Genomic DNA, 24,286 nt, shown 5'->3' with positions numbered 1-24,286 from the left:
GATGGAATTTATGAATGCATGAAAAAAGAGGGCATTTTGGAATAAGAAAACAGTATGGCAAATGGACTTATATTTCCTTTTCTACCCTGAAGTGCACTCAAAGCGGTGAGAGATGACTTAAAAATTGAAATATATATGATTTCAATAAATTTTCAACTTACAACTGACCTTAGTTTCTGTTGGATTCTCGCACATATTGGAGCATAAGAGAAGGAAAGGGTAGATGCAGGGCTATTTATAGATAAGTGAAACAGTTTTAAGTAAGAGGATACAGCGATATAAACATAGTGGCTTCACACTTCAGTACAGTAGGTGGCGGCATGCACATTTAAAGATTGTTTGCAACATGCCATTACAAAAAAGAAGAAGAAAAGGTGGCTGGGGGGAGGGATGTCGGCTCAACAGCCAATCAAGTTTTGCGCCGTTGATCGCCCGGCTGAAACAAAACTACTTAGCTAACGTTACGCAAGCTAGCAGCTTAAGGTTATTCGACCTGTAGCTAACTAAATGGCAGTTGACTGCTGACTATTCAAAGACGACTTTGTTTTTTTTTTTTGAGAGAAAACTAGCCAGGTAGTGTCCTCTAATTTCGTGTCTACTTTAATTTTATGTTATCGCTGCAGGTTTGTGATGTTATTATATCTGACTAGCTAACTGTAACCTCTGAAAATATGTAAGGTGTAGTATGTTATATAGCTAGCTAATGCATGCAATGAAAATAAGTGATTGACGATTGATCTATACTTTTTACGGTTAAAGATGATCTCTACCGGAGATGTCCAAGGTTGTCTTCGTAAGCTGGAAACCCTCCTGCGGGTCATAAAGTACCCAGGATGTGTCGACTACAGTGGGTAGGCCATTAAACTGCCAGTAACACCATAACAGTGCCACACAACATAGTTATTTAATAACAAAACAGCATGTATTGGCGTAACTGATGCCTTTTAAAAACTCAGTAACCTCACCTGCATAGAGTAACTACTATCGTCAGCGCCAGAAGCCCACATTGTTGGGCAACACCAGGTGTATTTAACTAACCTAGCATAACCTCAAAAAAATGCGTTCACGTTAGTTTAAGTGACGACAGAAATCGTTTTTTTTTTGTATAATTTCATTGGTACGGACTTGAGACTATCTTTAAAAGTGTAGATAATCTATTCTTGCTCTTGTTATTCTTTATTTCAAAACCAATGTAGTTTGACGTTCCCTGCTTTTATGGATTGATTGTTTCATTACAGTTGCATTGTCTGATTTATGACCAGAATCTAAATCTATAAACAGAACATCTTGCCCATACTCACACAAATGAATAGGAGACTGAGATTACTTTTCTAGTTATCTGAGATGATAAACTTAAATAGTGATCCAAACACTCTTGTATTTCAACCTGTGAGATGAAGAACAAAGCTGCATTTTCACGCAACAGTTTGTTGGAGTTTGCAAAATATATGCTAAAGTTACCAAAGCATTTATTTTTGACTTCATAATTTCAAATATATGCTGACTTTGCCTGCTGCTGTCCACTACAGAGAAATTAAAAACATAATAATGTTCAGATTTGCTAGTTCCTGAATATGACAGTTCTATGATTGACTATGATTTAGGTATTTTGCAATGTAGACAGCATACTGGACGTTGTTTATCACCTGCAGTGTTTCCTGCAGTTTTGGCATTGTTGTTTCTTTCTCCACCAGTCTTTCCAAAGGAGACCCCTCAGCTTTTCTACAAATAGTAAGCTTCACCCTCACCTCCTTCTCTCCACCTTTTGCTGAGGAACTAATGGCGGCTGGACTGGAGCTGACTGGCAAAACTGACCTCCGATTCACAGAGACTCTTTATAAGGTCCAGTCACACATGAACGCATTCTGAACACTGTTTTCTCTGTCTGTGTGTGTACAGACTGTTATATGGAGTATTGCCAAATGCTTTCAAGTTTCCTAATCCCCATTTACCCCCTCCCTCTTCAAGGTTCAGTGACTGTTAGTAATAGATAATGGATTTTTTTTCATCACACACAAATTAATACTAGCCAGTAGTGATCTGTTCAATTATGTGTGTGGTCTGTATTTGTAGGTACTACGAGATATCTTCCACTATAAACCCATACTGACCAAGCAGCAGTTCCTTCAGTGGGGTTTCTCTCAAAGGAAAATCTCCTTCATTTGTGATGTCATTAACTTGGTCTTGCAGAAACACAATCAACTGAAGAAGGTATGGGAATATTTTGTCTTATTTTTATATACATATTGTCTGTCCCAAATGTGTTTGCATAATCTGTACCAAAAAGGCAGCAAAACATTTCTGCCTTTTTTTTTTGTTACAGAAAAGTGTGAGATTTTCAATAATCATTTAAGCACTTTTGTCAACTTCAACTTGTCTAATCAAACTAAAGTAACTAATAATCACCTCTGTCAATATGCAAAGTTATAGTATACCAGATAAACAATTACCCATCACGTCAGGCTAATTGTAAGTAGGCATACAACAGAGAGGACTGTCCCATTACTAGTACTGAAAATACAATAAATAAATGATGAAAGAATCAGAATGAGAAACAGGTTAATTGCCAAGTACATTTTCATATCATAGATTTGTTTTGGTTATGTGGTGCACACTGTTTGAAAAAAAATACATTAAATAAAGAGGGAATTTCTAGCTAATAGATATATAAAATAAGGTAAGATAAAATAACAGCATATAGTGCTACACTATACATTAGAACAATTTGCACATTAGTGTCTGCATTATAGTGCAGTAAGTTGGGTCATGTTAACAGAATAAATGGAAATGGATCAAATATATGTGTGTTCAGACAGTCAGACTGAGGTTGTGCAGTGTTCAAATTGTGTAAGTGTACAGCAAGTACCAATAATAATGAGAATGTGTTTTGATGGTGCATGTAATGTCCACAGAAGTTGTGTGCCGGTGGGGGTCCTGGGCCTTGTTTATTAAGGCAACTGCAGATGGGTATGAGGCTGTTTCTGTGCCATGTGGTTTTGGTCCTGATTGACCACAGCTTTTGCCAGGAGGTAGTGTTTTCAACAGTTTGTGCCCTGAATGGGAGGGGTCAGCCACAAACTTTCTCACACACTTAAGTGTCCTGGAATTGTGTCATTCCTGGAGCAATGGCAAATTGCTGCTGATCACTCCCTCAGCAGAGTGAATGATATGCTGCAGTCTGATTTTGTCCTTAGCTGCGGAGGAAGCATAAATGATGGTAATGGAGCAGGTCAGGATGATGGCAATGTAGAAGTGTACCATCATTGACTCTGGCAAGTTGAACGTTTTGAGCTGCCACCAGAAGTACATTCTTTTCTGTGCCTTTTGGGTTAGGGAGCTGATGTTAAGCTCCCATTTGAGCTCCTGGGTGATAATGGTGCCCAGGAAGCCAAAGGGAGCTACACAGGGTCATGGACATAGATTGTGGTGAATTCTGTCGAACGTTCCCTAGCATCTCTACTATCTTTAGGGCACTGGGCTTCAAGTTGATGTCTCTGCATCAGGTCACCAGATGAGTAATCTCCTACCTGTAGGCAAATTCATCACCTATAGAGATGAGCCCAGTCAGTGTGGTGACTCAAGGTGCAGCTGTTTGCATACAGGTGAAAAAACACAGCCTTGTGACAAAGGGTGTGCTGATGGTGAGGGGCTGAGAGATGTTTTTTCCCAGCGTCACATGCTGTTTCCCGTCAAGAAGTCTGTGATCTACCTGCAGGGGGGATCTAGCATGGTCAGCTGGAAGACCTTGTCTTGTAGTTAGTAGCTGATACAGCTATAAGATTAGTCCTTAATAAAATGAGTAATGAATATATAATTTGTGTTGCAGCTCAGAATCAGATGCCTGGCTTTTCACCAACATGGCAAAGGAGAAGCTTATCCAGCACTGACTGATGGAGACACTGTAAGTATAAAGTGTTATGCCACCACTAATAGTATAGCATACCATAAAGTTTTACAGATAGCAAAGTAAATGGTGTACAATTCTGGCTCTTAACATTTTTAGCATGTGATGCCTAAAATTCCCATCACAGAAAAGCATATGCACAACAGCAAAAACTTAATTTTCCCTTTAAGATTTGTTTCATTTATGGATCAATGCAAGTTTAGAAATATTAGTGTGCCTTTTCAGTACAATTTAATAACACAATTTTTAGAATAAAATAGTAAAGTGTGTATCTAATACTGAGTCATACATGGTCACAGGCAAATGGAAGCCATGTTTATCAAATACACAACACATCAACTAAAATGTCAAATGATTAGAAATGCGGATCTGTGAGTTAATATGATGTTAAGAAAGTAACCCAGTAAGAATAAATCTTAATACAGTATGTCGTGTATTTCAGGTGTCTGAGAGGCTGATTGATGTCAGTGGCACCAGAAATCCTCCCGCTTTTCCCACAAACTCCTCTTATACAGAAGCATTCTCCTCTGATAATGTAACCTGCTTTTCTCTTAACGAAGTACACTCTTCTCCTTCTCCTGAAATTGGAATCACAGACCTGCCAGGAGGAGATGAGGATAAAGATAACATTCTTCAGACAAGCATTTGCCAGGTCAGTATACGACTGAGCAAAGCTTGTGATGGACTTGGTAAATGGATGCAGAAGTTCAGGACAGTCAGTAGATGGTGAGGATTTAAAAAAGGGCTGCGGTCACATATTCCCAATACAACACATATAGTGGACTAAGAGGATGTCTTTGGAAATGACGAACATGTACTGAACATGTAAACCTTTTGTTTTTTTGTTTTTTTTGTTTTTTTTTTTTTTACTGTTTTCACTTTTACTTATTTTATTTAGAACTAGAAAAGGTAATTTCTGAAGAAATTATGTGGGAGAGCTGATACGTTGCATACAAGACATTGAGTGTTTCAAAACCTAAAAGTGGATGAAAGCATGGAAAAGTAGACTGGGAGAATGCAATTGAAACCAAAAAGCAGCAAGAAAGGAAATAAAGCTACAAAGTTGAAGAATTTAAAGTAAAGGACCTAAAAGACGATGAAAGTAAGGAAAAGGGCGAGAAGCAAGTGTGAGGACAAGAAAACAAGGAAAGAGTGGAAGAAGGAAGTATAGGAGGAATAAAGGAAGGATGAAAGGGAAGAAATGTAAGAAAGGAAGATGTGTACAGAGAGAAGAAAGAAAATAATCAGGAAAAATAATATGAACATGTCCTGCTTACTGAAAATATAATACATACTGAAAACATAAAGGGTGAAATTAAAACTGGCCTCCATTCGTGCCTAAAGCAGTTTGCCAGCGGCCAATATCCTTGGTGAGCTCATATTACTGCTCAAGTTTTATTTTGGGGCAATTTAATAGAAGGGCTTTAATTTTGAAAGTATGGCATGCTGTGGGGCAGACACACACCGTGAAATAAAACCTGAACTTTAATTTTGAACAGTCATTATACTTAGGAAAATTGCAGTAACTTTGTCTGAGTAACTGGAGATTTTCATTTTCATTTTTTTCTGAATATGTCCTGCTGGGACAAACAAACTTGGCTGATGTTAAAAATGGCCTCAGCTGGTGCCTAAAGCAGTATGCCAGTAGCCAAAGTCCATTTTAAGCTCATATTACCATTTCTTGGCTTTTATTTTGAAATAATGCAAAAACAGGCTTTTATTTTGAAAGAGGGCCATGCTGCAGGAGACTCAGCTGGCCGTAAATTAAAATCTGAACTTATTATATAGCTTTTATTTTGAAAGAAAGGCATACTGCAGGAGACTCATGTTACCTGGAATGAAAATCCAAATTTTAATTTTAAATATACATTATACTTTAGACAGGTGAATCATTTCCTTTAAATAACGGAGTGCTTTGTAGAATCACAGTCATTGGTTGGTCACCTTTAGCGATGTAGTTTGAGTTCTGCACTTAACAGTGCACAATCTTAAAGTCTCTAAAGTTCTGAGGGCCACTAGATACACATGCAAATATAAAACGTGCTTTTTCTCTCATTTAGTCATCAGATTTGGAAGGACGGCTCTCAGCGTTAGAAGCTCAACTAGAGAGTCTTCAGTCTCGATTAGACAGTCTCAGCACCCTGGAGAAACCCCTGGAGGAAGTTGAAAGAAAGAAAAACACAGACAAGGTTAATAACGTATTCTCTACTTGTCTTTACCACATCCATCTATTTATCTTTTTCCTCGTTTGGGCAAATACACAGAAAAGAACATTTTAAATTGGCCACAAATGTGAATGTGGCAGTTCCCTGTTACCCTGGATGTACCAGCATATTTGGTAGATGGATGAAATTACACCTGAAATGTTCCTTATGGGTATCATCTTTTTGTTCATCATATTCTTTTCTAGAATGATGGACAGGTCATCACCATATGCAGAGAAAGCTGGGAAAATCTGATAAGCAGAGTCCTATTATTGGAAACTAAACTGGCATTGAGCAATACACAGGTAGGACAAGACATTTTAAATTCTACCTCAATGCAGAAGTAGGTATGTCCTAATCAAAATTTGTGGATGTGGGCTTCATACATCATTTGTATGTATATGTATTGTATTCCTTGCCCTGTTTTTACTGTTGTATACTTGACACCTTTTCCAGCCTATCTAGTAAAGAATAGTCACCTGCACATGATTGCTGCTCTGTTTGTGCTGCTCCACTAGTTTCTCATGCTCTGCATAATGGCATGATTACCTCCAGTACATGCGCTCTGTTTGGGTGTCATGGTGTTGCTCACTGGTGTATGGCACAGATGAATAAGCTAAACCAAGTTCTGGATTGATGATTAATAAATTTTGGTTAGTCTCTGTATGGAATATGTGGATGATTACCAAAAACACAAAAAAATAATTGTTTTGAAGAAGTTCTTGAAGTCCTGTAGACTACAGCAGGTGCACATACAGTGTAACTCTTCAGGTCACAGTTTGAGCACACCTTCAGACAGTCAAGACAATGACTCAGTGCCTGCTTAATGTTAGTTTAGAGGGGCTTCAACAAAGATGGGTGAAAAGTGTCAGAAGTTGCAATATGATTGAGTTTGAAGATTGAAGTTTTATTTGCCACAAACACTAACACAGATCAACACTCTAAACTAAAAGCTTACAAGCAGCAATATTTCTGCTAGTGCTGCTTTCATGCTCTGTTACTCACACTGCTGACAGTTGATTGCTGAATTTATATAGATTTTTGTGGCATAAGTAGTGAATTTTCTGAATGGAGCGTACCTTCTGTTATAATGAGACCAGTTTCTAGGAATAATGCTGTATGTGGTGGTAAATTCTATTCATAGAAGGAAACTCTTCAGTAAGCCAAACTGTAGTATTGGGCACCTTCACAGGTGGTTAAAATGTGATAAGCTTGAAACTAGCAGCAAGCAAGTTTTTTTTCTGATTAATTCTTGACTAAGCATATGTTCACATAAAATGATTATTTTGCTGATTCATCTCTTTTTCTCAGTTAACTGTCCCTGTGCCATGTTCGTCATGTACCTCCGCCCATTCTTTCGGGTCCATGTCTGATACTTCCAAGGTGAGAGGGAGTGACAGATACTGTAAATACATCAAAACTTTTTTTTTTTAAGCTTTTTAGTTACTGAGGACATTATTTTGTAAATTAGTCTACTGGGTGTATTATTATTTTCATATTCTGTTTTGTGTTGAAAATACTTCAGGGGATTATTGTCCTTGGCGGTGTATTTAATAACTCATCTTGTGGTATAGCAATACATTGCACTGTTTGTAATTTCCTAGTTTTCTGCAGTTGGTCATGAAATGTTATCTGATCTTCATTAAAGTCACAAATATCCATAAACTATTTTTCTGAAGGGATAAAAACACAAACAGTCATGATATTTAATGTCTTTATTCAACACACCAAAAAAAATATTGGAAAAAGCTGATGGCAATATTAGGCTTCTAATGTCACTAAACATTAGCTTGAGTTGGGTATTAGCAATTTTGGACTCTAGTCAAGGAAACGTAAATGGAGGTGTGGTTTAGAAACGCCTGACCTTAAAAATATGTCATAGTGTTACAAAACAGTGTTCTATACACAAACATCAGCTGATACGAGCCATATCTCTGAAAAAGGAGATCCCCAAAAAGCATGTTGATTGTTGCTTTGCATATAGGTGGAAAGGTTTACAGATTAATCAATCAAAAACTTCAGATATTCATCAACCCGACATACTGTCTGTAAATGGAAATAATTTAGAACTATGGCTACTCTCTATAGAAGTAGGTGCCCAGCCACGATCCCTCCGAAGGCACAATGCAGAATGCAGTTCATTAGTCAACCATGTGCAAAACATTGAACATGCATGGTATCTGTAGCAGGACACCAAGGTGGAAGCCACTGCTCTCCCAAAAACAAATTACAGCTGAAGCTCAGAAGAAGCTGTGTGATATAGCAGCATAATGATGCTAAACATAAAAGTAAATTCACTACAAAATGGTTTCAAAACACAATATCAGCCTTTTTGGAGTGACTCTGTTAGAGCCTAGAAGTCAACCCTATACAGGTGCTGTGGAATGGCCTCAAGACATTCACCCCAGACATCCTAAGAGTATCGCTGAGCTGAAGTAGTTCAATGAAGAATGGTCCAAAATTCTTTCGAGCATTGTACAAGTCTGATCCCCAGCTACAAGAAACGCTTGCTTAAGGCTAATGCTGCCAAACGTAGTTCAACCAGTTATTGAAACAGTGTTGCCATTATTTTTTCCACCATCTCTTTGAGTGTTTACTACAGTGTTGAATAAAGGCATAAAATATCACAATTCTCTGTGATTTATCAGCTTAGAAATTGTGTGTTTGTTGATATTTATGACTTTGATGAAAGTCAGGTCACATTTCATGTCCAATTTATGCAGAAAACAATTGCAAACAGTGGCATTACTTTTTTTGGCTTTTATGGCAGCAAAATACTGAGTGTTTATCTAATATGATTTTGTTGTTTGTTGCGTGACTGGACTACATAATAGTGTTTTCCTGAAGTAGCCTTCATGCAGTATGATTTGACTTGAATTATCTCTGTTTTTTTTTGTCCAGGATGACTTCAAAGGCAAGCTAGAGAGTATCACCAACATGTAAGTTCAATTTCTGTTCCACATTAATAATGCACATCATGAAATTGTGAAAATACAACTCCCTTCTTTCTACAAAGCTAAGAAATAGGGATGGGTATCATTAGGTTTTCATCAATGCTGTTATCAAAATTCTTACACATATCACTCTCCATCTCCACCAGTCCTTAAACTGTCTCTATTCTTATCAATATTCTTTCTAATTTAATGGGAAATAGACTGATGCTCATACTGCATTTTAATAAATTAAAAAAGTTTCGAAGTGAGCATAACCTTTAATTATTGTTGGCTGATAGGACAAGTGAATTAAATGTTTATTTATAGTTGTTGCAGATTAATTTAGTGTGATATCTACAGATTACTGGTTATATGTTATTGGTAGAGGGGAAACAAACAACACAGATGCTCGTGTTAAGTATAGTGTATCTTAATGTATTTCAAAAGGCTTCATAGTCAACATTAAACTACTCACAGAGTAGTTTAATCAATCAATCAATTATCATTAGTGGGCAGTTAGAAACAGGAAAAAAGTTAATTTAACAGTAGGCAATAGGGCTGCACATTTTGTTTTTTAATAGCAATCTGAAGTCATACCCCTATTCAATCTCATTCTTACAACACATCTGTTATGTGTAGTAGTGATGGATAAAATGCGGCTTGCCATCCATTATCTATACCGCTTATTCCTATTTAGGGTCCTGGGGATCTGCTATAGCCTGTCTCAGCTCTCTTCAGGTGAAAGGCAAGGATAGACCAGTCAGCACTGTATCAAAATGAAGCAATTGTGTTGAAAGTAGTTCACTAACTTTGATGCGTTTTGGACAAAGTCAAAAGCGACATCTGCTGGTCATATTCTTGACACTGCAGTTATATAGGTAGAGTTAATTTGAGACTGGGCAGCACAGTAGCTTGGTGCTTACCACTGTTGACTCACAGCAAGAAGGTTTCTAGTTCGAAACCTGGCAGGGGCCTTTCTGTGTGGAGTTTGCATGTTCTGCCTGTTCTTGTGTGGGTTTGCTCCAGGTACTCTGGTTTCCTCCTACAGTCCAAAAACATGCATGTCAGGTTGATTGGTGATTCTAAATTCTGAGTGAGTGTGAGTGTGAGTGTGTGTGGTTGTTCTATGGGTTATATGTGGCCCTGCAATGGACTGGTGACCTGTCCAGGGTGTACCCCTGCCTTTCACCCGAAGAGAGCGGGGGTAGACTCCCTGCAGATCCACGTGACCATAAAATAGGAATAAGCAGGTATAGGTAATGGATGGATAAAAAATTTGAGACCTTGAGGAAACCTTCAAAATATAAGCTGTCTTATTTTATTCAAAAAGCTTTTATTGTCAAAACGGATCATTTTCAACACTTCTATGCTGCAGTTTTTGTAGATGTGGCAGAATAACAACAAGTAGTATTAAAAACCAGCTTGACACCTTAAAAACTGAGGTTTGTTTAAGATCTGGTTCAGGGGATTAATCAACTCATCACAGTTGCCCCATCAACATTTTATTGATTTTTCTTGTTCTTACACAGAAGGTGATGTTGTACATGCTATTTTAATGATATTATATATTTAATATAATATTTTGATCATATCAATCACCATAATTGTTTGTGTGTGTGTTTGTAGTCTGAGGAGCACCTCAAGTCTGTTGAAGAACACTGAATATGACGGAACATCGGACAAATAAAGTATGTTAAATGTTTACCTTAGTTGGGTTTAAATGTAACGTCACACTATAAATGTCACATTTTTATGTATTGGCATTGTTAATGATTATCTTGCTTTTTGCTAGCTTTTCTAACAAGCTGTTTGTACTTTCAGACAAGTTGTGAAACTCCTGTGCTTTTATCTGAAGTTTAAAGTGAAATTATTTTGAAGAATAAATGCTGTCATGTAAAATTAAAAGTTGCCTGTATTTAGTTTTTACTGTTTTTTACTAATGGAATCTATGATGTCTGGAGAAAGTATTTGTCAATGTACACACAGTAGCTATTGTACATACCACCACACATGCACTGCATCATTAATTTCAGATTTAATATTTTTCAACATGTCATGACAGCAGATACCTTGATAACCAAAAGTTGGTTAAATGAATGTTGTAGTGAATTTTAACAGGTTGAATCCTGTATTAGAATTGTTTTTGCCTTTTAATGGTAAATGGTCTTATATTTGTATAGCGCTTTTATACACTGAAGTGTAGTCAAAGTGCTTTTACACACTATTTGTCCATTCATCCATTTACTTACACATTCATACACCGGGGGAACAGCCAATGGGGGCAAATTGGGGTGTCTTGCCCAAGGACATTTTGACCTGTGGACCAGGGAAGCTAAGGATCGAGCCACCAACCCTTTTGTTCATGGTCAACCTGCTCTACCTCCTGAGCCACAGCCGCCCAGTTTCTAAGGTTTACCTAGCTTAGAAAAACAGCTTAATAACATATAAAACGACCTCTGTAAAGCCAGAGCTGCATACTATTCATCACTAATAGAAAAAATATATTTTTGACCAGAATATGGTAGTTGGGATTGATGGTCTTAAATAGATGGTATGCATCTATTGCTTACACCCTATTTTAGTAGATTGGACAAATATTACTTCCACCCACAGTGAACCATATTTCAAATATTATTTTTTAGTGTTATATGTATAAATTCTCACCTAGTAATTTCATACACTCATTTAATATTATCTTGTGAATCACATTACACTTGTTGAAATTTCGATTTATAGGTTGTGGAAATTATGGTGTTATTTGATCCAAAAGTAAATAACATTTTTTCACACAGTTAAAGCTGTTAAAGGTCTATAATAAATAAAATCTCTCTTGACTCCTTCCATGTACAGTATGTCACCTAATATGAACAGCATGCAGTTCATAATTTTCCTTTATCCCATTTTACTTTGTATCTTACTTTATTTTCTTTGCATTTTTGTGTTTCTTCATGTCAATTGCTAGGTTTTAAAAAAAGAATCAGTATTTGTTCATACCTGCCATCTTAAGTTATTAATACGTTGATATAGGGCTTTTACAGTTTTTACGGTTCACAGAATATGTCATTTAAATTTAGAATTTCCATATGCTTTAAATGTATGTAGCTGCACAGAGACGGACTAACAAACAATAGTGAGTCGACAGTGAGCGGCAAAACTGAAATGTCACATACTAAAATATCCCGACGTGTGTATGTATGTATGTATGTATGTATATATGTATATATATATATATATATATATATTAGGGTCAGGGAAAGGGTTGAATTTAGCCATTTAATTGTGATATTTTAGTTTAAGGTGAGGGTCTAGGGAAGACATTATGCTAGTGCATTGTGCCAATGAGTATCCTAACCATAGTAAAATGACCAGTGCGTGCGCGCGCGCGCGCGTGTGGGAGAGCAGCGAAAGGGTGGAGCTCGTTCTCGTGAGATTTGCGTTGTTCACGTATTCGTGGCGTCAGAGCAAGTCGTTTTTCGCGGGGTTTTAATCTTTTGTTGACGGTGGATTTTCTCATTTAGCAAGTACAGCCGCGCTCCAGAGAACAGCAGAAAGATTAGGAAGTTATGGAAGTTCAACGGCTGAAGTCTGGTCATCTGAACGGGTAACTGGTTGGAACTTAGTCTACATTGGACATGATGTTAGAGGAAACAGCGTTAACGTTAACGTGCTGTCGGCGTATTGTCTTTTCACGTTGTCTTACCTCGGCGTATATTATTTCATTAATTTTGCATATTTGACAGCTACTTTAGTACCTTAGTATTTGAAACTCCGCACTGAGTGAATCTGCACCGTTGTTACTTTATCGTGAAGAGAAATTATTGTCTTGAACTGCACGTACCCTTTATGCCTTACTCGACATAACCTAGCTTGTTAAATTGCACGTTTGTGGGTTGTGTTTGTGAATGAAATGTTTAGTTATGATTTATGTCCTGGCATTGTATGGCCCGTGAAGAATTAAATCAAAATCCTACAACTAAAATCGTAAACTATTGAAGTACACGTATAAGCAACTGTTTTTACTTTATTATCTGCTATTGAGTGTAGATTGACAAAAATAACTTAAACAATTGTAGTATCTGGCTACAACATAACAAAATTGAAAAAGTGAAGGGGTCAGAATACACTGTATAATATCTGCATTGTATTTGCTAAGGTTCTACAGTGGCTGGGCCAGCTAGCTAGGCAATTTCATCTGAAAGCCAGGCCCACTGTCCACCTACTGTCCACCTACTGTCACTTGGTTCCAGTAATGCAAGGCAAATTTATTTGTATAGCACCATTCATACACTACGCAATTCAAAGTGCTTTACAAGGCATATAATTACATTAAAAGCATTGAAAAGAGCATCTAAAAACAAAGACATTTAACATAAAATAAATTTAAATCAAATAAAGTAAATTAAAATAAGACATAAAAGCACATTAAGAAAACAAGGATGAACAAGTATTTGAAGGCAGCAGTAAACAACAGTGTTTTCAGTCCTGATTTGAATGAGCTGACAGTTTGAGCAGACCTCAGGTGTTCAGGAAGTTTGTCACCAATAATCACAGAAAAAATCACTATCAGCAAACACCAGTTTTTTAGGTTTGAAATATGTATGGTCTGCTAACAACTCTGTTTTCCTGTATTTTCTATAAGAGACATCACCATTACATTATGTTTGTAACAAAGACCACTATTTAAATAATGTCACTGTAACAGGAACACGGAGCTGTAACCTGTTTTTCTTTTTCAGGATTACTACATCCACTAACATCAAGAGGGGCAATAAGTGGCTGACCACTGGCTTTAAAAGACCTCTGCTTAGTAGTTTTATCAATACATTACCCTAAAATTAAGTTAAACTAACATGCTCATCTAAGAGATCATAGTCATAAAGGCAACCTTCTTCCAACATGTACCCAATTCGAAGTAAATCCCTTGTGCCACCAACAACTGCTACAGCTGGTTGCCATTGTTTTATTGTTCACCCATGATCATGTGCTTATTACTCTCTCCTATCATGTCTGCAGCACTGACAGACCTTCGGTGCAAAGTTTCCAATTGGAATGTCGCCATGCAAAATGCTGTCTCACCTCCATCATAAAGCGCATCAGATATTTTAATTATTCTCTGTGATGTCTGATACTGTAGTCCAGTGCCAGACCACTGTCATTCTCTGCTTTGAAAACATGCAGTATTTCTACAATCTGTCTGTCATGACATGAATCCATATCTGTTTCTGATTTTCTGACAGATGCAAAATCTCTTCCGTAACTGGAGTAACAGTTTCAGAGGGAGTAGAACCATAGTCTCTGTTCTCTGTGGTTTCTTCCAGTGGTTCCTGGTTGTTAAGTAAAGCATGGTATTTTCAGATTCCTCATTTTTAAATGAACCCTGGTCAAATATGACTTAACACACTTTCCTCATAGATATCAACACAGATATCAAAGTTAACACAGATATTCTCAGTCATGCTCTGTTCACAGTTATGCACTTCCATCACTTTCTCATATTTTCTAACTCAAACATAACTATGCTGATTAGCAGACTTCAATTTAACTTTTGAGGTCTCTAAAGAGACATGTCAAAATTTATACTGATCCCTTTGCCCTCCTGCCCTCCCTACCACTGTTCTTTCTCATTTTACTGCAGGTCTTTTTTTTTCTTCTTTTTGTGAGAAAATTTTTAAATATCAGCATCTTCTTGAGAGGGGGCTGGGAGAGGCAAGTGGTACTTCATAGGGTGAATTGCATACAATGACAGTAGACATGTCTGGTGTAAACAGGCTTGCTCGTCATAAATATTAAGTAATCATATTCATACAAGAGTTGGTTAAATGTTCATCGCTATTCTCAGAGATATGACCCGTATTTGATTTGTGGGTTTTAAAGCCACTGTTGAGCTGAAGTCGCGTCTGCTGCCCGCATCAGATTCTGCCCCCCAGGTGGGACTCTGGGGTCAAATGAGGAGATGATGCAATGTCTTCTGTACAGGAAAACAGAAAAAAAATATTTCCGTGTTCAAGGTTTTAAATAAAAGAGGTTTTAAATTTCAGTCTGCCCCTACTGTGATTACATTGCAGGTAGAACTAGTATTGCTTTTCTGTTGCTTTTTTCTGATAAATGTTAAAATTGCTGATTTAAACTCTGTTGCAAATTATCAATATAAATACAACCGTGCATGTACACAAGTTGAATTCAAACATAGGTTAGCCATGTAATCAGAGGCTATTACTGTTCAGGAATGAGCTGTGATTTGAGTTAATGGAAAGCTTGTTTTACAGTTTAATTTTTTACTTAGATCACAAAGCTTTACACTTGTCTTTTTTGTGTCCCTGTATAGTGCCACAACCAGGAAGAGAGAAGACTATCTTGAATGGCCAGAGTACTTCATGGCTGTAGCTTTTCTATCAGCCCAAAGGAGCAAAGACCCAAGCTCACAGGTGTGTGTAGTGGGTACAAACAGCTGTTCTTAAAGTGGCACTGAGCATATGGTAATGCTTCTGGTAATGGTCATTTGTGTGGTCACACTTTCCTTTAAGCCTGATAGTTAGACATGTTCTTCGTGTTTAGCTGGATCAAAAGCTTTTCTGTGAATGTCCACCTAATGCAAAACGTACTGGTCTTTGCTGCTGTTGCTCTCCTCTGTTTGTTTTTACTGGTCTGTGAGGAGCCAACATTGAACCATGCCAACAGGAGATATGTGCAGAGAAGTGAGGAAACAAAATCTGATTTGGTTTGTGAAACAATCAGATCGGAGGCACTTTGAGAGAAATAAAATTAGATTTGGACCATTTCACCATGTAATGTGAACGTACTATAGCTGTCAACTAATGATGATGTGGACATTATTGTTGCAGAACTATGTTGTCACCATGTTTATATTAACTAGAGTTATGTTACACTAGGCAGGTTAAAATGCTAAAGGGGCTACCTGGCACAAAGGCAAAAAGAAATCCTTATAATTAATGTTGTGAGCAGTTGCATGTAATGGTGGAAAAACTGGCAAACTAAAGGGATAATATACAGTGCATTCAGAAAGTATTCAGACCCCCTCTACTTTTTTCAATTTTCTTTTCACTACCAGTCAAATGTTTGGACACAATGTACCGTTGAATTGAATGAGAAAGTGTATCCAAACTTTTTATTGGTACTGTATGTTGCAGCCTGATAAAATTGTTTAAATTAATATTTTTCTCATTAATCTACACTCAGTACCCCTTAAAAAGTAAAAGTAGAATTTTAGAAATGTCTGTAAATTTATTAAAAATAAAAAATGGAGTAACAATATAATACAATGCAGCAATAGCACAAACTACAGCCTCCAAAATGATCATATAGTTCAGCTGACACTACTCAGAACTGAGAAAAAGATTGCAAAGCCTTTGGGAATGACTTGGTTTTCTGCATTTAGTGATCATAAAATGTGATTTGATCTTCTGAATCACAGATTTAGGCAAACAAAATATGCTTAAGCTAAATAATATCCTTAAAATGCCTGACATGAATGGCTTTCTGAACACATTACACAGGAAAAGAGACCTTGGCAGAGAAAACATTGAGGTACTGATTTATCTGACGTACAAAATAGGGAAATGGCCACAAAATGAGTTTAGATATTTCAGTCCTAAATTCACTTTGAATTGCTTTTATAATATTAATGGCTCAAGAGCCAAGTGAGCACTGATGTACTCATTCAAATAGGAAGAATATTGATAGGGATAAAGGTAAATATCAAAGTGGTGGCGATGGGGAGTGCCCCCATCCCTGCTTAGACCACCGCAACCCGGGCCTTGATAAGCAGCAGAAAATGGAATGGCTAAACTCAATTGTGGAACCTCTTTCCCTCTGCAGGTTGGGGCATGTATAGTGAACCAGGAGAATAAGATAGTTGGCATTGGTTACAATGGTATGCCCAATGGCTGTGATGATGACCTGCTACCATGGGCCCGGAATGCTGAGAACAAACTCGACACTAAATACTTGTATGGTGAGAAAACACATACACCTGCACAAATTATTCAAATGTTGTATTTTCTATTATTTACGTGTTTTTCTATTCTATTTTTGTTTTTATTATTTAATAGTTTTCAAGATTGTCTGTATGTAACTGAGCTACTGTGACCAAGGAATTTCCCTTGTGGACTAATATAGTTTATCTAATCTAATCAAAATTATTATGCATATGCTGTTTTTGTTCATTTTTTCCTAGAAAGTCTATATAATTGGCAGTCAGTAGGATCTGTCATTCCTCAACACTTATTTTGTAATCTGGATTTTATCAAACAAAATTACCAATGATGACAATGGCATTTTTTTTGCAAAGTATCTTAAAATGTAGTGTTCCAAATTATTACGCAAAACAGCATTTCAAAGCACTCAATTTCTGATGGATTGAAAACAGAAATCAGTTGTAATTGTCTTGCATTGGGGTGTCATTTTTCTCAAATCAAAGCTATTTCCATAAAAAACCATCTTTACAGATCAAGTTACATATTAATTATCACCTTAACAGCTCTCTCATCCATTGAACTTGTAAGACCATGTATAGTTTCTGTCTGTATTTCCTTAGAGGAATTGCTTCCCAGAGCTGCTGTTTAGAGGTAAACTGCCGTCCACCCTCATAGAGCTTGCTTTTAAGAATGCTCCTCTTGTTCTCAATAGGCCTGAGGTCAGGGGATGATGGTGGCCACAGCATGATTTCTTTGATCCCTTTATTCCCATAGCAGCCAAGGCCTCACTGGTATTTTTTGCAGCATGGGATGGGATTATCTTGTATGAAAATGATTTCACTCCGGAAGGCACGGTTCTTCTTTTTATGCCATGGCAGGAAATGGGCAGTTAGGAACTCCACATATTTTGCTGATGTAATTTTGACACCTTCGGGCACCTTAAAGAGGCCTAGCAACTCACTTCCTATGATTCCAGCCCAAAACATCTCTCCACCACCTCCTTGGTGACGTTGCAGCCTTGTTGGGACATGGTGGCCATCCACCAACCAAACTCCATCCATCTGGACCATACAGTCTAGCACGACATTCATCAGTGAATAAAACAATTTGAAAATTAATCTTCATATATTTCTGTGCCCACTGCAATCGTTTCGCCTTGTGGGCATTGGTTAAGGGTGGCCGAAATACAGCTTTAGGCATAGAAGCAATCCTCTGGACGATCCTACATTGAGAGGTTCTTGGGAATCCAGAGGCACCAACACCTTCAAATACCTTTTGCTACTCATCATTGGATTTTTCACATCTGCTCTCTTAACACAATGAATTTGCCTCACAGAATAAAGTGTATATGCCTTTATCTGAACGAACCCATCTGCATTCTGAATCACACAAATTTTTTACAGTACAATGATCTAATTAATTTTTGTGAAATATCTAGTGTTTTCATACCTTTTGCAAGACACTAGACTATTTCACACTTTTCATCTGCAGAAAGATTTTTCTTTTTCCCCATATTGCATTAAACCTGTGATTTGCTTAATAATGTGGAACAACCTCCTTAAGTAGTTTCACTTTAATTTGGCTCAGCTGGCAAACTAATTACCACACGTCTGAGATTGATGTCAGTGATGCAAACTGACAGAAGCAGCAATTGAAAAAATAGGAATCAAATGTTTAATTGAAATTGTATTTGCATAATAATTTTGAACACAGTGTAGTTTTGATTTAGGTTTAGACAATTTGTAACAAGTAAATATACATATACAAAAAACATAAAGAACTCTTGATTCAACCACCACAGCACAGAAGTTCATAGCTCATATAGTCATATTCAGCAATAGTCATAATCATTAGTTGTCTATATTAAGCAGATGAGCTCTCTTCATGTATTAAGTGCTAAGAAGAGATGTGCCCACTGTACTTGGCTGAAATACAGAGTAAGAGATGAGCATAAAATAGAATAGGATTACATATACAATGCTGCACTGTACATTAGTGCATGACAAATTTGGATAGTTTAAAATTTAAAAGCATTCACTTTCAGTAAGTAGATTAGAGTGATGGTCAAAAATGGAAATGTTAAACACAAAAGTTTGCTACACTAAAAAGATCTTAATACTTAAAGGTTTCACTACTTTTTTTTTTTTTTTTTTTATAAATACAATAAAATTCAAAGTTCAATTCTAAACTCAAATGTCTTTTATTAATTGGGTACTATGTCAATACTCTTTCCTACAGTGTGTCATGCAGAGCTGAATGCCATTATGAACAAGAATAGCTCTGATGTCAAAGGCTGCACATTGTATGTTGCTTTGTTCCCCTGCAATGAGTGTGCCAAGCTCATCATCCAGGCAGGTAAGTGTTGAAAACACACACTCTGGATTGTTGTTCAGCCGGCTTACATTGCTTCAGTGTTCCCACTGGCAGTGTGATTGCAAACGCAAAAAACAGCATTTAAGGTCTGTAGTTCATGGGTCTGTTCCTCAGTGAGTAGAACCATTTGGCCTGAAAGCACCTATAGAATTGTATTCACTGTATTTTTCGGGCTATAAGTTGCGCTGGAGTATAAGTCGCTTTTAACAAAAACATGGACTGTTTTTTTTCTGTTGAACAAAAAAAAACCATATATATGACTTTTGTGTATGTCGCTTTTCTAATTATACTAATTACAGTGTAAATTAGCCTATGAAGAACGTAGGCTAGGCATAACAACAAGCAGAACTGCATTACAAAATACATTAATCTGTGTTAAGTAACGTTAAACAACTCCACCAACGTCGGGGGGAGATGAAACTGCATCTTCACCTCCTCTCTTGGGTTGCCTGAATGCCAACATTCACTCCAAACTTTGTGCAGACTTTATTACCTTACCTACTTTGAAGTCTTTCTTTTGGGTGGCATTTTCACTTGTGTTACACTGGGAGTTATACTTTAGCATGAACATAAACGTTTTTACTTTGGTGGTACAATATTATCTTCAGTCAAGAGGGCCATCTAACGCTACTGTCTTGACAAAATTACTATAAATACTCACGTATAAGTCCTTTCGCTGTATAAGTCGCAGGACAAGCCAGAGGAGTATAGAGGTCACTGGCCCCACCAACTTGCAGTGTCTATTTGTTGTTTATTGTTGCTGTTCTTTTCTCTCTGCTCTATCCACTCACCCCAACCGGTCGAGGCAGATGGCCGCCCAAACTGAGCCTGGTTCTGCTGGAGGTTTTTTTCTTCCGTTAAAGGAAGAGTTTTTTCCTCTCCACTGTCGCCAAGTGCTTGCTCATAAGGGAATTGTTGGGTTTTTAGTTTTAGTTTTTGTAAAGTGCCTTGAGATGATTTGTATTGTGATTTGGCGCTATACAAATAAAATTGAATTGAATTGAATTGAATTGATCCATTACCACTCTAGAGAAGCACTCACACTCACTACTATCAACACTCACTCTAATCAACCTGACATACATATTTTTGGACTGCGGGAGGAAGCTGGAGTACCTGGAGAAAACCCACGCAAGCATGGAGTGACCATGCAAACTCCACAACTCCTTGCCAGGTTTTTGAACCTGCAACCTTTTTGCTGTGAGGCAGTAGTGCTAATCACTCATCCACCATGCTGCCCATTATTATTATTACTATTATTATTAGTAGTAGTATTGTTGTTGTTGTTGTTGTTTCCTTCCTTCTGCATCCCTTGATTATACTTCCTTTTGTCTAGGTATTAAGAACGTTGTCTATCTATCTGACAAGTACCATGATACGATGGAGATGACTGCTTCCAGAAGACTGCTTGACATGGCATGCATACAATACAGGTGACTAAAACCTTTTCTCTGGATAAATTGTTTCTTGCTTTAAAAATTTTATGCTGACACTTGGGCACTGTTCCTTTGTGATTGTATTGTAATTAATCTGATTGCTTCAACTTCATCCCAGCTTACATTCTCTATGCCCAACTTTGTGTTTACTTACTGTTTTTAATAGTTCCAAGAGAATCTATTTTGTATCTAACTCAGTTTCAGGTCAACAGTAAAAATAGCTTCACATTGCAAGTTGTTAAACATTTGTGCTTTGTTGAAGCTAACGCCCAGGAGTCAGGCAGTTTGCTTTAGACTTACCGTGGGGCTCAGTGTTCTAGCAATAAAGACCAGCTTTCTGGTCAATGGCTATGTTCCACCCAGTTTTAAATAAATGTTGCCATATGTGATCAAAGAACTCAATCTAGGTCTGCTTGAGCTCCGACTGGCCAAGGTCAGATTTTGGGAAGCACCATAGCACAGGGTCAGCTATGAGGGTGACAAATGAGTGCAACCTGCTTCTGTCTTCAGGTTCAGGATCACACACTTTATTTATTTTTATTTATCAGTCTGCTGCCTTCCACATGCTTGATCACACTTTTGGACCAATTTAGTTACATTGTTAGTATTCAGAGACTAGACCTTCAGTGGTTTGCCTCCTATCTCCAGGACAAATCAGTTTCTGTCATAGATAGATAGATAGATAGATATATAGATACTTTATTCATCCCCCATGGGTCATATAACATAACATCATGTGATATAATATAATAAATTGTCCAATTCCTCTGCACCCATCTTTTGTAGTATGCCACACAACTCTGTGTTGGCCCTGTTTTATTATTTTCTTTTATTCCTTCTTTGTTTGGGGTCTAATTTTAGGAAATCTAAAATCTATTATCTTAAGAGAACATACAGTCGCAGTTGTACCTGTCACTGAAAACTGATGACCTGTGCTGCTTCATCTCTCTTCAGAACCGCATCGCTGATGAAAAAACCTAGACCTTGCCTCAACAATATTAACTCACCCATTTTGAGAGAGTAATCAGAGTAATTTTTAATTTCAGAGAATTCACTGACAGCTGAACATCTTTTTGGCATAATTTTACTAATGTGAACACTGGACAAAATTTGCAATAAAGAACAGAAGCAAATGTACTACCAAGTGCTAGTTTTTGTTTTCAATGAACCAAATGATAATAAAGATAAACTAATTAATTAATATCACAATTTACAAGTACTCAATAAGGATAGTCAGTGTTTGCTCTAGATCCAGCAGCGCAGTATTCATATAGTCCACTATATAGTGCTGCACTATATGGTGATTGAGGGGATAGGGACTAGGGTGGACATTCAAACACATTTCCCCTATATTAGCTTCTCTTCACTGGCTCCCTGTGAAATCCAGAATAGAATTCTCCTCATATACTGTAGAAAGCGCTTCATGATCCAAGCTCCTTCATACTTTAACCCTCTGGGGTCAACAAACGTGGCGGCACATTTTGTGGCATCTTCTGATATCGCTGAAAAGAACTTAAATTACAGTAAATTTTGATTGTACAGATAAGAGCAATACATCATTCGGATCTGTAAAGGGTCTACTTACAACAAATAACAACTAACAACAAAATGCTGTGCTTTTGTAAAATAAAGAAAGCAGACGGGGTGCGTTCTTTGTCTTCTCTCTCTGTCACCTCTCTTCAGACACATAAATAAAACAACCTGAATCTCAGCGAATACTTGCCTCAAAAGTGTTAGTAATATATGTATAGAAAGCTTGAAATGTCTACTTTTAAATGACACGATTCAAGTCGAAAACAAATCATCTCTTTTTATGTAATCCATATGAAAGTAAGAAGTGGTACGGTTTCTCCTCAATATAGCTAATGTGATCCGACCTCCCACTGAGCACGCTCATTTCATTTGGAAATTATCTGAGGTGAGCCAGGTAATTATGTACACGCCCCTGAGAAATGGCATAAAACATTAAGCTTCATCATAGAATTTACTTACTTTTTCTGCACGTTTTTGGCACGTTATTTCAGTGACTTAAAAATTAAGTTATAAAAATTTCTTGTGTTCTTGGTCCTGGAGCTGTATATTGCTGATGTGCTGTGTACTGGCCCCATCAACCTGCGACAGAGTAGTTGTCATTTGTTGTTGTTCTTTTCTCTCTAAAAGTTTTGAGCTCTGAGCTAGGATGGGAATCTACACTTATTTGTGTTGTGCAGTTGGCTGAGGCCTGGATTTGTGTCAGGGACACGCTAGCATATACGTTTAGGGAGTGGAAAAAGTATAAATAATTTCCTTAGGAAAACCTGATGTCAGGGAGAAAAGCTATTGCACTTTGGGAGAAATTGGGAAAAAACAGTCTTTGTGGTTTTATTAATCTCAATAAAGGACACTGCGAAAATAGTTTTGCTCTTTTCAGTCTTGTCCCGCACACTTTTTTCTCATTACAACTTGCCAGGACCTTGGGATGGTTGAAAGCATAACTTTAAAAGACAACAAAAAGGTGACTTTCTTCCTTGTACTGTACTGAGTTTTCTGCATTTCCTTACGCTGGTGTCTCTCTGATTTATGTGTTTTTTCCTCTTTTTTTTTTTTTTTTTCTGTGTTTTGGCAGGCAGTTCAAGCCCAAGAGGAGTGAGATTGTCATTGATTTTAATTCCATTAACCACCCTGTAATGCTGAACAGTTCAACCAAGTGAAAATTGGAATCGCTCACCTTGGATAACTGTTGAACGAGACCAGGAGACAGAAGAAGCCTGATGAAATTGAAAGAAGCTCTGATGTTTCTTTTCTGTATGTCTTCTTGCCCCCTACTTAACTCAAATGAAAACTCACGGGTACCATGGTGTTGGTCTTTCAGTATTTGTTTTAAAACTTCTGTTTGGTCCTGTATTCCACAAGAACTTTAAACATGTCTTTGTGTTTGATTTTAAGGTCTTTTATGTTGTGCATCTAATCTTTTTATGGCTTTTAAGTTGTGTGTACACTTACTCTAACTTTCTTATCATCTAGCCCTGATACAAATTATACTTTTATTCACCAGGAATTTCTTTCAAATGCTAATTGGTTGTGTGCAGTGGAATCTCATCAGATTTGATTGATTGATGACTGAAAGTTCCTAATTTGTATTAGGTTTGTGTAGTTTGAAGATACGTTTGTAAACTGTAAAATTTAGCATGTGTTCTGCATTTGTTTTACCTTTAAACAGAAAGTCTCTGAATTCTATAATGTAGTTTGTTGCTGAAAGATTGAAAATTTAAATGGGCACCCCTTGCTGTTGTGGCAAGTAAATTCATTTTAACAAAGATAACACTGTCCTGCCATTTTTACACATTATGTATATGTTACTGTCTGCATGTGGGATTTTTAATATATTCCCTGTAGTGAATACGTATGTTAGTTTTAATGTCCACTTTTTTTTTTCCTTTTTTTTTTTTTTTTTTTAAGTTTCTTTAATCGGAATCTGTTACTTAAAATGTCTTTCTGTTTTATAAGTATTTTAACATTGCTG

The 24,286-nt window shown here is 37.1% G+C and overlaps 2 protein-coding genes across 6 annotated transcripts; both read left to right on the top strand.

Moving 5' to 3' along the window:
- The first annotated feature begins 436 nt into the window (after positions 1-436).
- On the top strand, positions 437-10,927 carry cep44 (centrosomal protein 44). 5 transcript variants are annotated; one of them, XM_026303631.1, is made up of 12 exons: positions 437-573; positions 760-851; positions 1,692-1,842; positions 2,074-2,211; positions 3,827-3,901; positions 4,347-4,556; positions 5,965-6,093; positions 6,315-6,413; positions 7,420-7,491; positions 9,010-9,047; positions 10,668-10,729; positions 10,863-10,923. In XM_026303631.1, exons 2-11 carry the CDS (start codon positions 760-762, stop codon positions 10,726-10,728), a joined length of 1,065 nt encoding a protein of 354 aa, XP_026159416.1. In that variant the 5' UTR covers positions 437-573; the 3' UTR covers position 10,729; positions 10,863-10,923. The 5 variants fall into 5 exon arrangements, with proteins under 5 accessions (XP_026159416.1, XP_026159418.1, XP_026159417.1 ...); XM_026303633.1 differs by having other exon boundaries at positions 760-847; positions 1,695-1,842; positions 10,668-10,927; XM_026303632.1 differs by having other exon boundaries at positions 1,695-1,842; positions 10,668-10,927.
- Positions 10,928-12,504: 1,577 nt separating this feature from the next.
- dctd (dCMP deaminase) lies at positions 12,505-24,082 on the top strand. The gene is made up of 6 exons (XM_026303639.1): positions 12,505-12,642; positions 15,367-15,466; positions 16,878-17,013; positions 19,214-19,330; positions 20,685-20,781; positions 23,390-24,082. Exons 1-6 carry the CDS (start codon positions 12,605-12,607, stop codon positions 23,472-23,474), a joined length of 573 nt encoding a protein of 190 aa, XP_026159424.1. The 5' UTR covers positions 12,505-12,604; the 3' UTR covers positions 23,475-24,082.
- The last annotated feature ends 204 nt before the right edge of the window (positions 24,083-24,286 follow it).

The sequence above is a fragment of the Mastacembelus armatus genome, chromosome 1 (assembly GCF_900324485.2).
Source record: "Mastacembelus armatus chromosome 1, fMasArm1.2, whole genome shotgun sequence".
Classification (NCBI taxonomy): Eukaryota; Metazoa; Chordata; class Actinopteri; order Synbranchiformes; family Mastacembelidae; genus Mastacembelus; species Mastacembelus armatus.
Note: the sequence above shows the minus strand (reverse complement) of the source record. Positions and strands in the feature narration are given on the sequence as shown.

Excerpts from the sequence above, each read along its gene's own strand:
- cep44 (XM_026303629.1), top strand. The coding sequence starts at position 760 with ATGATCTCTACCGGAGATGTCCAAGGTTGTCTTCGTAAGCTGGAAACC. Across the intron at positions 852-1,691 it reads GGATGTGTCGACTACAGTGG|CAGTCTTTCCAAAGGAGACC; the intron begins GTAGGCCATTAA and ends TTCTTTCTCCAC. Across the intron at positions 4,557-5,964 it reads TTCAGACAAGCATTTGCCAG|TCATCAGATTTGGAAGGACG; the intron begins GTCAGTATACGA and ends TCTCTCATTTAG.
- dctd (XM_026303639.1), top strand. The coding sequence starts at position 12,605 with ATGGAAGTTCAACGGCTGAAGTCTGGTCATCTGAACGG. Across the intron at positions 12,643-15,366 it reads AAGTCTGGTCATCTGAACGG|TGCCACAACCAGGAAGAGAG; the intron begins GTAACTGGTTGG and ends GTCCCTGTATAG. Across the intron at positions 15,467-16,877 it reads GCAAAGACCCAAGCTCACAG|GTTGGGGCATGTATAGTGAA; the intron begins GTGTGTGTAGTG and ends TTCCCTCTGCAG.